This window comes from Chinchilla lanigera, unplaced genomic scaffold, assembly GCF_000276665.1.
Source record: "Chinchilla lanigera isolate Chin_1 unplaced genomic scaffold, ChiLan1.0 scaffold00014, whole genome shotgun sequence".
Classification (NCBI taxonomy): Eukaryota; Metazoa; Chordata; class Mammalia; order Rodentia; family Chinchillidae; genus Chinchilla; species Chinchilla lanigera.
The window spans coordinates 3,953,761-3,965,880 of NW_004955415.1; the positions used below are offsets into that span (position 1 = coordinate 3,953,761).

Here is a 12,120-nt window from a genome sequence, read left to right on the forward strand (position 1 = left end):
CACCCGCCCCGCCCCGGGGTGCGACTCCCCCTCCCCGGGCTCAGCCTCCGGCTCGCCGACGGCACCCCCTGCCCTCCCTCTGCCCTCGCTGCTGCGGCCAAGCCTCTTGTCTCTCTGTTTCTTTATCATTGTCTACTTTAGTAGGTCTGTCCGTCTGTCCCTGAATCTGTCTGTACGTTTTCTCACGCGCTGTGTTGCCATCTCATGTTCCCATTCTTTTCTCTCCATCCCTCGCACTGCTAACCCCTTTTGAATCTACCTGTGGATCTGTCCTCCCAGGCGACACCACCTCCCACCCAGATGCAGTACCCCTCCGGCCCGTGTGCTCCAACCCCTTCACCTCAGCCTCAGGGGCCCCAGTACCTCTCCTTTGGTAGGGCATAGGCACAGTGGGGCTGAGGGGGCCGCTCCCTCCCACCGTCTTGCTGCTGTCCCCCGACTTGGTCAGTGGTCAGCAGCAGGTCGGGGTGCTGTATGGCCTCGGTGGGGCTGAGTGCCACTGTCCCCTTAAAGGGCACGCCGTTGATACTGAGCTGGGAACAGGCCTGTCTGTGCCCTGTCTAGGGCAGTGGTCCATGCTGCGCATCAGTCAAGGAGATGCTGGTAAAAGCCCATATTCCCACATTCCCGAGACTGTCCGTGGGGAGGGGTGGGTGAGCTTGGAAACATGACCGCTAACAAGCACCCTTCACATAAGTTGGACCAGGCTTGAGAAAGTGGTAGCCTGGTTTCCATGGCATTTCCCTGGGTTTCTCCCTGCTTCTGGCAGGGTGAAGAAATGCTCCTCTGTCTTTTGCATCAAGAGCAGTGTTTAGATTTCCGCTACAGGAAGTTGGAAATGTGCTGATGTATGCCCACCCCCCACTCTGAAACATGGGCCCATGGGTGCTGGGGTTGAGGACATTCCCTGTCCCCGTGGGCGGACTCAGAGGTGAAGGTCGGGTGACTGAGGAGACAAGCCCTCTCTGGCTACTCCTGTCCTTTTGCCTGGCCTCATGGGCTCCAGAGAGTGCCTCTGACCCTGTGGCTGCTCCTGTCCTATTGTACCAAGGTAGGGGACAGGAACTGGGTCCTGCAGATTGTCACCAGGCAGGGTGCTGCTTACACTGAGCACATGTGCTGGGGAGTAGCTACAGCAATGACGGTGGGAAACCAGGAAACAAACAGTGTGGGTGACAGGGAGAGAGAGAGGCTAGGATTACTGTGTGGGCGGGCATGAAAGAGAAAGAGATGGGGAAAGAAGGAGAGAAAGTGGTGCGGCCTTTACGTAGGTGTGTGGCAGTGGGTGTGCAAGAACGGATATACCTGTAGGAGAGACTATGAATGCAAGAGAGCTTTCAAAGTGTAGGTGTGCTGCAAAGGAAAATGGAAAACAGAACATGCTTTTAGCCTGTTCCTGCAGGAGGAGACACGAGTGCCTGTATGAGGAAGCGTGCACATGCTTGCTCAGTGTTTTCATGTGGTGCTGTACCTCTGCAAGTCAGTCTGAGACACGTGTCCCCATGTGATAGGCATGGTGGGCGAGGGAGCCTTTGGGAACATGTTTGCCCATGTCTGTCCACTGCAGAGCTGTGTGAACATCTGAAGGTACTCACACGTATGCAGGTATGAAAGTTCAGACGTGTGAAAATTTCTGCATGAGAACAGGGATATAGGCATCCTGGGGGCACACATGTGTGCCCATGGGTGCAAGGGATTGTGTGTGAGCACAGATCAGCCCCTGCTATAGCCACAGTGGGGTGGGGAGTGGAAAGGGCAATGCTCTGCTTCCTGCCAGCCTCCTGCTTTGCCCATCCTGTCTCCCAGGAGCCCAAGTAGCAGAACCTGTCCTTGGCCCAGGAACCCTGTCAGCTGCCAGCCTGGGGGCAGCTCCTCTGCCTCAGCAAGATGGATGTGGCCCTGGTGGGCCTTATCTGACACCTAGACCCATGCCCCTGCGCATCCCCATCCTTGAGGCTCAGAGCAATGTCTGCTGGACTAGAAGGTCCTACAAATTCAAGGTTGGAGATATAGCTCAGAGACACAGCACCTGCCTGGTCCTGCCAATCCTCTAGATATCTCCACCCCAATAACAAATGGCCACCAGCAAAGGAAAGCCTGGATCACAGTGGGTCCCAGGTTTTTCCCAGGGCAGCTAAAGAGGCCAAATCCCCCACCTATTCTCAGAGCCTGAAGGACCTTTTTCCACCTCCAAGTGGATGGGAGAGCACAGCCTACTGCCTCTTCTCCATGGAGAGAGTGTGCTTAAAAGCATAGTCCCAGACCGTTCATGGTTCAAATCCTGGCTCCTCCACCCCCAAGTTGGGAGACTGACAATTCATTTAAGTTTCTTATACCTTAGTTTCCTCCTCTACAACACAGAGATAAGAAAAGTATACATTTCACAAGGCTTTTTAGATGAGATGATATCATCCATACAAAGCATTTAACGTACAGCCTGCCAGCTGAACTGGGACATCCGGAGTTCCAGCCTTTAGTTTTGCCACCAATTTATGTGTGACTTTGGACAAATTGCTTAGCATCTCTGGGCTTCAGAGTCTCCACATGCCCAGTAATCTCAGTGAGCCCTGCCAGTTATGACCAACTGTGACTTTGTGAAGAGGACCGCTAGGTCTCTTAGCGAGCAATGGACTAGCTAGTGTTTGGCTGAGGCCTGATTATGAGCCCAGTATTACACTTTCCTTCCCACAGATATTCTCCCAAGTGGCAGCCGCTGGGGGTAAGAAACTTGAGCTTCAGGCCGCTGCCCACCTCAGTTCCCTGCAGCCCATCCCCTTTCAGCTTGCCCTGCTTGAGTGGTACTCAAATCTTAGAGAAAAGGCATCAGTACCACTGACCTCAAATACAAGTCTCTGCAGAGCCCAAGGCAGCCTATGCCACAGCCTGTAGCTAATGCCGCACTCCAGAGAGGTGGGTACAGTTGCAGAAGGATGGGTGTAATTGTCCAGAGATTCTTCTAATCTCTGACAGTGATGGGAGAAAGCTTTACAAGGAAACCATAAGCCACTAATAAATAACCCAGCAGTGCCGCAGGCTTTTCTGTGGCTCTCCAGGCAGAGGGGAGGGACTCTGGCCACACCCTTTCCCCAGGGAGCAGGAAGCCCTTCGTGGCTGTGACCCAGGACCGCCCGGAGTTTGACTCTCTGGCAAGATCCAGCTTCCTTCCTGCCCTCACCTCTGAGAAGCCTCCCCTGTCCATGCTGTCCTCCTGAGGGTACTCCTGCCCCTCTTGTCCCTAGAATGTTTGGTCCAGAACCGGATGGCCAACTGGATGGCCATTAAAGAGAGAAACGACCAGATTGGTGAAAACCATTCTCAATCAGCTTCCATGCTGGTAGAGACCATGTGGCCTTGGGAAGGCAATATATACCCCTAAGCCTCAGCTGTCTCTCTCATAAAATAGGGAAAATAATTCCTGCCCGGAAAAGCTATAGTAAAACAAGGAGAACAAGAGACCTCTCAGTAACCCAGCTCGCTGTGAGATGTGGCTGGGGTGCAGTGGAGGTGACCCTTGCTTCTCTTCTCTCCATCCATGGTCTCTTCTACTCTGCATGTCCACAAATAACACTTACAAGGCCAGAAGAGCACAAGCCCCACATTTAAAACACCAAGCTTGAATCATGGTGTAGGAATTTGCCAGCCCCATGTCTTGGACAAGTCACTTATAGTCTCTGAACTTCAGTCTTCTCCTCTATATAATGGTGATAATAACAGTGTGTTCCCTTACGGAGATCGCTATGAGGTCAAGGAAATGATATTAAAGCTCTTGGCATAGTGGGCTTAGCACATCAGGGCTCAACAAACAGCTGTTGTACTGTTGAGCTAATGATGATCATCTCAATTATCATCAGCATTCCTACCTAGAGTATTGTAAAATGTCCCAAACACCGCCACATCTGAGATCACTGCAACCTCTCGGCGCCTCTATCCAGTAGATAGGGCTTATGTTTTTAATTTATTTTCACAAACGAAAAAATGGAAGCTCACCAAGGGGAAAGAACTTGCCAGGGTTTGACCAGCAGGCTTTGGGTGCAGAAGCAGTTTCCCTGTCTCCTGACCCCAGCTGGAGTCTGTGCAAGGGGAGGAAGCAGGTCCTGGGGGCTTTGGGTTCCAGGGGACCCATATTTGCCTGGCAATCCAGGACTGCTGAGTCTCCCTGGGCTCATCCGGCCCACCCCAGAGGCATTAAGGTCTCTTCTTTCTCCCACCCAGCTCCCTGTGTGACCCAAACCTGGGCAGGAACTCTGTCCATGGGGAGTGATCAGAGCCTGGAGAGAATTATTTCAGAAAGCAGAGTGGGCGGGAAGGCTGGTGAGATGCCAGCCAGGGCGTCAGCGATGCCTGCAGAGAAATAAAGTGTTCTTTCGGTTTCCTGACGCACAAGCCCTCCCAGGACTGTGTCTCCCCCACACCCTGCACCCCCAGGATCTGCTGGCAGCAGCTCCTGCTGAGCTGAGCATGGCCCTGCTCACGTCTTCCCCATCTGGACCCACTTCAGCGTTTCCATGGGCCGGTGGTGGAGGTGATTCAGTGTGGGTTTCCCGGCCCCGCCCTGCACTGCACACTGCCGCGCCCGCCCTGCAGGAAAATGATCCCTGCGCCTTCCTTCCGTGCTGCACATGGAGTGTTCCCTGTAGCTGTCATTGGATCCCAGTGCCACCCAGGTGACGTGGCCTTTGCCTTTGTCATCTCTAACAGATGGGAAACCGAGGCCTAGGGGCAGAACATGGGTCCAGCTCAGCCCCTACTCTGCGGAGGACCTGTAGCACTCTCGCTCTCTCCAGGCCTCAGTGTCTCCACAAAGATCCCTATGAGTTCAGAGGCACCCCCTCTACCCCGCCAACTCAGCAAGGGTAGTGACACGTTTGTCCTGTCTGGTGTCACACCCTAGCTTGCCTGAGTATGTCTAATTTTGGGTCCTTCCACATCAGATTCTTGGGGCTTTATGGTGACTTGTTACCACTAACAACCAAAGGGCAGGTGAGAGTGAGAAATGGACTTTTTTCCAAGCATGCATGATAACATGGCTTTCTCTTGCTGCCTTCTCACCTGTGCTCTTCGGCAGAGACAAAAGTGGGGTTGGATGTGGCACAGATGGGACGGCATGTAACTTGCAGCCGCTCCTATCTCTCCACAGCTGTTAACCTGGGCACGCTCTCGAGATGAGATGGATTATTATCCATCACCGGAACATATGCCCAAGGCAAATGTTAAGGGCCTTTGGGGTTTCCTGTCTTTCCAGAGAGAAGGATGCATACTTACCTGGCTTCTGGCCCACCCTGAGCTCAGGGCCAGCGCTGGGGCTGGGTATCATCACCCGCCGGGCTGTCACCACATCCCAGTCCTGGCCAGCCCTGTTGTCATGCTGGGTCCCCCCTCGTGCTTCGCTGGCGCAGCTGGATGGCTGAGTGCCCAGGACTCTGGGCAGCGGTGGCACCCCTTGTGTGGCTGTGCAGGCCACTTCATCCTCTTCCAGCTCCATGAGCCCCGCCTCTCCCTGCAGGCCCTCCTCGCTGCTGCTCTCCTCCGCCTCCAGGGCCAGACACCTGTAGCTCCCATCAGGGATCTGGAAGCTGCAGGGGGAAGGTGTTCCTTTTCTGGGCCCAAGGGGCGAGGGTGGGAAGTGAGGGCCCAGCATGATGCTCCTCTTCTTGGTGACACAGAAGCCAGCAAGGCCTGGGCTGGAGCCACCTGTGTGAGCCCTGCTCTCTGCTCCCCTTGGCCGCTCCTCTGGCTCTCTGTAGATCTGTCTTCCTCTGCTGATTGATCCACAGAGCAGAGGCAAGGTCCAGCTGCGAGGTAAGATTAGTCCTTCCTGGCTGGCTGCCTGGGCAAAGTGGTGGCCCCAACACCTCCTTCTTAATACTTCTTGACCTCTGGCAGGTGAGGCCCCTTCAGGGCAGGCTATCTGTACGGGCAGAAAAGAAATGACATGAGACAGTGCAGTAGGTGTCCCGGGATGAATTTCTGAGAGCTGTCCATCTTTGGGTGGCCCTGAGAACTGGCTGGGGATTGGGGTTCAGGACCTGCACTTCCATAGGGAAGTGTTTCCTTAGCTTCAGTCACAAAACACCTTAGGTTTGTACCATATCTTTCTGCTGCCTGACCCTACTGACTTGCTATTTTCCCTTCAACTTTTAATAATGTGCTTTTATTACTTTAGACTTATCTTAAGCAATAATCACAGGAAAACCACAAGTATATTGTGCCAAGTCATTTTTCCTGCACATTAAATAAATATCTACTTATTTAAAAATACTTATCTGGGCCCCACCTAGAAAGAGCTCGCTTACATTCCATCAAAGGTACATACGCCACAGGAATCACAGGAATTGTGGGGTGGAGGATAAAGGACTGGGGACAGACACCCCCTGAGGAGACTGTGACACACAGTGTGAGGGGGTGCTTACAGGCTCCGGCTCTGAGTTAGAATCCCAGCTCTGCCACTTGTGTGGCAGTCTCAACCTCCACTTCTCCACCTGTACAATGTGTACTGTAATTATAAAGGCTGAGCATCACTAATTCTAAAACCCCAAATTCTCTCAAAACCAAAACTTTTTGAGCACCAACAAGATGCCACAAGTTCACTTTCTACTCCTGACCTCATGTGGTGGGTTGCAATCAAAACACAGGTATGCTAAAAATAGTGTGTAAAATTACATTCAGGCAATATACAGCGATGCCTTGGTTCATGAATGCTTCTGTGTGCAAACAATTTGGTTTGCAAACAAAAGCATTGGGCAAAATTTAGCTTCCCCTAAGTTTGATTTCCTGGTATCAAAAAAAAAAAAAAAAAAAAATGGGGCTGGGGATATAGCTCAGTGGTACAGCATCTGCCTGGCAAGTGCAAGGTCCTGAGTTCGATTCCCTGTACCAAAAAAAAAAAAAATTTAGCTCCCATTCACAAACACTGCATTGGACAACAACAGGACCACGGCTATCTTCCCCACTCAAACACAGACATAGCCATCTTCCCCCAAATCATAAAACAAATTAAGTTTGTAAACCGAGGTACCACTGTATACAAGGTGCATGTGAAACATAACTGAATTTCAGGTTTGGACCTGGGTCCCACCCATAAGATAGCTCTTTATGTATACACATACATTCCAAAATATGACCAGCTTTGAAATCTAAATCATTTCCGGTCCTGAGCACTTTCAGGTAGGAGACACAGAACACTCTCCAATTTAGTGCTGCATTAAGGACAAACTGAGAAAATGCATGCGGAGGACTCGGCACAGTTCCTAAGTGTAATTTAACGTGTACTGGCTATCCTCACATTCCACAAAAACTTCTTACGCTCCTACTCTATTTCAGATACCATAAAAACTGCTGTGGCAATGATGAGGATAAAGAAAATATGGGAATCTGGCTCATGAAGATTTAAAATCTGGTGGGGAGAGCTGTGAATGATAAGAAAAACAACAATAATTATATGATTATGTATGAAGGTTAAGAATGATGATGATAATAAGGAAAGGGGATGCAGGCTCCCTCTAGGGGGCTGGGAGGAGGGGATGGACGTGAGCGATGTTTGTGGGGAGGACTGGCTGGGCTTGGAGGCAGATGGAGAGTGGGAGTGGAGGAAGGGGAGGGCTCTGTGAGACAGTGCAGGTTCCCAGCTCCGGCAACAGAGTGATGTTAGAGGAGATTAGGAATAATGGGAAGGAGCAAGTGCTCAGTGGGCAGGAGGATGAGTGTGCTGTTTTGGGTTTCCAGGGAAGATGAGCAGGGGGCAGTTTTACTTGGGGGCCTGGAGAGCAGGAGAGTTCCCGGCTGAGGACAAAGGCTGGGGACTCATTTGTGAAGGCGGATAGCTCTTAAGTCAGAGCTCATGGCAATTACACTTAGGAGGAAACCTTGGAATAATCAGACCTTGTTTAAAGACTTGATTCTACCAGTGTTTAGCTGTGTGCACTCTGAATCTCACATATGCTGTTGCAAAAGCAGGGAGAAGCACGCATGCCCACTGGCGGCCCTGTGCATGGTGAGAATCCTGGGTCCCCAGAACTTCTGTGCACGTGGATAATCTCAGGGCCTGGCCTGGCTTCAGTGACGGTGCCCACACCTCTGCCCAGCAGGGGTCAGGCCCCCCCTGCTGCAGTCCTGACCCCTGGCTGAGGCTGTGCCAGGAGTCCGGTAGGCAGGCAGAGAGATAAGCCCATTACCAGGCATGAGGGCAAATCAGAGCCAACCAGGGGAAAGGCAAACACACGACAGGATCAGAAAGATAACCAGGCACCTGTTACAGCAGCCTCCATGGAGGAAAAATCAGGACAGAGCAGCCAGCCTTGAGCCCAGGAGAAGGACGTTAGCTCAGGATACTGACCACCTACCCTGTCCTGGGATATTTCAGTTAGGTTATTGCTGTAAATTCTCACAACTACTGTATGAGACATATACTTTATTATTATCCCATCTCAGAGGTTAGGAAATTGAGGCTCAGCTAGGTAAAGCAATGCAGCTAGAAAGTGACAGATCTGGGATCCAAACTTAGCTCTGTCTCCTTGACCATGAAGCTGGACCCAGGGATGCAGAAGAGATGGCTCCAGGCCTTCACTCCTCCCCAGCTGGTGCCACTCACGAGCTACTACCAGGCTGCTGCTGTTTGAGTTTCAGAGAATCTCACGAAGGGCTGGCAGAATTCCAGACACCTGATTGGCTGAGTGAGCTGGGCAGGTGCCTTCCATATTCTGGAGTCAGTTTCCCCAGAGGCTGAATGCACACTGAGGCAGATGGTGCTGGAGGGCCACGGGACTCTGGCATGGCAGGCTCTCGTGATGTGAAGCACTCACAGCCCCCAACCCACTCCCACCACAGAGCCAGATGGAGAGGCAGCAGGAGTGGGCATGGGGGGCAGGGCTCTCTGACTCCCCACGGGGGCCTCGCCTCCCTCTATCCCTGCTTCTGTTTTGCTGTATTTGATGGTGGCCACGGTTTCCAGGAAAGACAAGAGAGGCGGAAAAGTTAACTTTCCGCCACCCACACAAATATTTTTGGCCAGCGTTGTCTTCAGGCTGCCAAGCCAGGAGGGAGGAGTTGGCAGGAGCACTCCAATTCAACTCTCTCCGGGGAGGGAGGACTCCCAACACTGGTGGGGGCAGGCCCTGCCCAAGCCTGAGCCCTGGAGCAGCTACCCCTGCCCAGCAGCAGCGGGGCTCAGGACCCATAGCGGAGTGAAGCAGCCACTTTCTGAGCAGCAGCTGGTGGTGGACGGAGCCCTTTTCCTAACACTCCTCTGAGGAAACAGAGGCACACAAAGGAAAGCACAGTATCCAGAGCTTGTGGGTTGTGAGGGGCGAAAGCAGGGTGTAAATCAAGGCTGTGCTTTTCTGTACTTCCCTCGGGGGCCCAAGACTCTGACTCCAGGGACCCCTAGTCACTGAGGCTGCTGAGCGCAGATAGCAGGCCCATCTATGTGTGGGGTCTCTGAGGGCAGGAGAGGGCCCGCCCTGCTTACCAGACACAGGAGCAGATCCTCCGAAGCTCTGATTCCAGGCCTGCCCATGTCCATACCCCTCATCTGGCCATAGGCACTGAACTCCTAGGCCCTGGCAGGCAGGGCTGATGGAGCCACTGAGCGCTGTGTTCTCATCTCCAGGCAGTTCTGGGGCCAGGTTCGACTGCAGGGAACAGCACTGGAGCCCAGCGACCCCAAGCTTCAGATGCCCTGGGGACTGCAGGCCTGACTAGGCACCTCTGGGGCCCTGCTGCTGGCTTCTGACTAAGTGGATCTGGGGGTTGTGGCCTTGGGCCCTTCATGTCCTTTCTACTGTTCTCTATGTGGTGGGGAATGGCCCAGGCTTAGAGTCAGAGCCAGGTTCAAATTCTGAGTCCATCTCCCAGTGAATGCCTGGCTTAGTCTGTTATTTTTCTGAGCTTCAGTTTCACTGCAAAATGGGGCTTGAAACAGGACTTGCTTCCCAGGGCTGCTGTAGAGGTTAATGGACAAAACAGGCTCATGGCTTCCCCCAGCAGAACAGAAGGCATTTCTGTGTGCTGCTCACCTGCTAGGCTTACGGATGCTTGGTGAGCCCAGCGTTTGGGCCAAGTACTTGGCTCACACAGGCTGCAGTTAGTGGAAGGCCCTCCTTCGGGTCCCCGCAGGCCAAGAGAGCAAGCAGTATGCCGCAGGGAGAGGGAAAAGGAAAGGGGGTGAGGGGCGCTGAACACGAGGGTCCATGATGGGGCCAGAGCACAGGGTCCTGGTTTTAACTTTCCCGTTGACTCACTGAGTCATGCTAGGAAAATCCCAAGAACTGATTCTCCAGGTGCCAGACAAAAGCAGGCAGAGAGGGAAAACTAACCTAGGAAGACTCTACCCCCATTCCTCCAAAGGCTCTTCCACCAGAAGTCTTTCTGCCTGACCTTCCACCTGCAGTGCCTTCTTGCTCTGCACTGTATAGGATCTTGATCCATTTTCCTAAGGTATTATTTGAACGTGTTGCCTACTGCTTAAGAGCATTCTCTAACTCACCCTTCCTCACAGAACAAAGCTAGGTTACAAAGTTACAAACAAAAGGAAAAGTAAGTTCCAAGGAAGATTTCATGACTCTTGGCTGAGGGGAATGAAGGAAGGCTTCCTAGGGGAGACGAGCTACAGGGCCCAGGGAAGGCAGGAAGGCAGGACCACTTGGCTTGCACAGGCTGAGGTTAGGGTATATTTGTAAGGTGGAGACGGGTAAGACTGGAAAACAGGACCAGACTGTGACAGGCTCCATGTTATGGCTTGTATCTTGATGTTCCCCAAAGCCTCAGGTGGTCATAGGTGGGGCTTTTCAGGGGTGGCTGGATCTAGGGTGTGCACTGCTTGGATCAAGGATTGATTCACTGTTCACTGTTAGAATGAAAGCTGCCCCACCGTTGGTGTGAGAGGTAGCCTGGATAAGATATAAGGGACAGAAAGAGGATCATTGCTTGTCCCTTGTCACTTGGCACTTGCTGGTTGCTGCTTGTTGCCTTGCTGCCTCACTGCCTGCCATGGACTGTTTCTCCTCTGCAGTTCCCCTGTGCCCGACCACCCTGCCTTGGAGCCAGACAGCCATGGCCTAAAACCTCTGCAAACTGTGAGCTACATAAGCCTTTCCTCTCTTAACTTTGGGTGTTGGGTATTTTGTCTCAGCAATGAGAAAAAGTAACAGAGACAGTCCGTTTGGCTGGATTTTCCTGCTTGCTGAGACAATGTAGCATGCAAGGTCAAAGTTCTGTGGGTTGGGGCCAAAGGCAGTGAGACTTGAGCAGGTCAGAGGCCAAAACAAGGACTAACAAACAGAGATCCCAGGGACAGGAGCATTCTGGAGCAATTTCCTGAGCACCCGGCGCAGTGCCAGGCACACATGACAATAACGATAGCTGGTCATGAGGTGTTTATTATGTCAGGAGCTATTCCCGATACTCCGTGCACACTGACTCATCTGAGCCTCACCACCAGCCTGGAAGGAAGATGCTATTATTATCCCCATTCTGCAGATAAGGAGGTTGAACTGCATGGCCTGCCAAGCTCACACAGCTAGCAAGTGGCTGAGTTAGGGCTCATATCCTGATCATCTAGCTCCAAATAGCACTGCTGTCCACAGGGCTGCCCTGTCTCAGAAGTGGAAGTAATTACTGAGTGAATGAATGAATGGATGGATGGATGATTGAACAAATGAGAGAGTGAGAAGATGGAAGGATGGAAGGGGGGAGGGTGGATTCTTTCTAATGCCTTGGTACATTGCCGGACACCATGTAGCCACCCAGTATGTATTTATACGTTACATGTGAAGATGACCAGGGGATTAACTACACATGCAGCCCACAGTGAAAATGGAGTTGCCCTGCATATGTGATACTCTGAACAGGTTCATATGGCTAGGGTGTACAGCCCACCCCCCTCCTGTCTGGAAGTACCCTTGGGGTCAGGGTGGGGTGAGGAGCAGTAGTATCTATACTCTCTAGAGGTGGGTTCACCCTCCCTCTAGGAAGAGAGCTTGATGCACCCTCAAGAATCTGAGAATGTGTTCCCTTTAATGTTTCTCTCCTGGGGGCCAAGGTAGAGGCTTCTTTCCTCATGGCTCCAAGAGGGGATCCCAACCCTTCCAACCTCCACACTGTGGAACAGGATGGAACACCACATCT

General features: G+C 52.4%; 1 protein-coding gene across 1 annotated transcript in view; it reads right to left on the bottom strand.

Annotated features, from left to right (window-relative positions):
• Positions 1-12,120, bottom strand: part of Synpo (synaptopodin) — a gene marked incomplete in the record, with an annotated part of 47,989 nt that overhangs the window by 23,980 nt on the left and 11,889 nt on the right. The window contains 1 exon segment of the mRNA XM_013512349.1: positions 5,263-5,908. Coding sequence (XP_013367803.1) covers positions 5,263-5,638 — 376 coding nt within the window.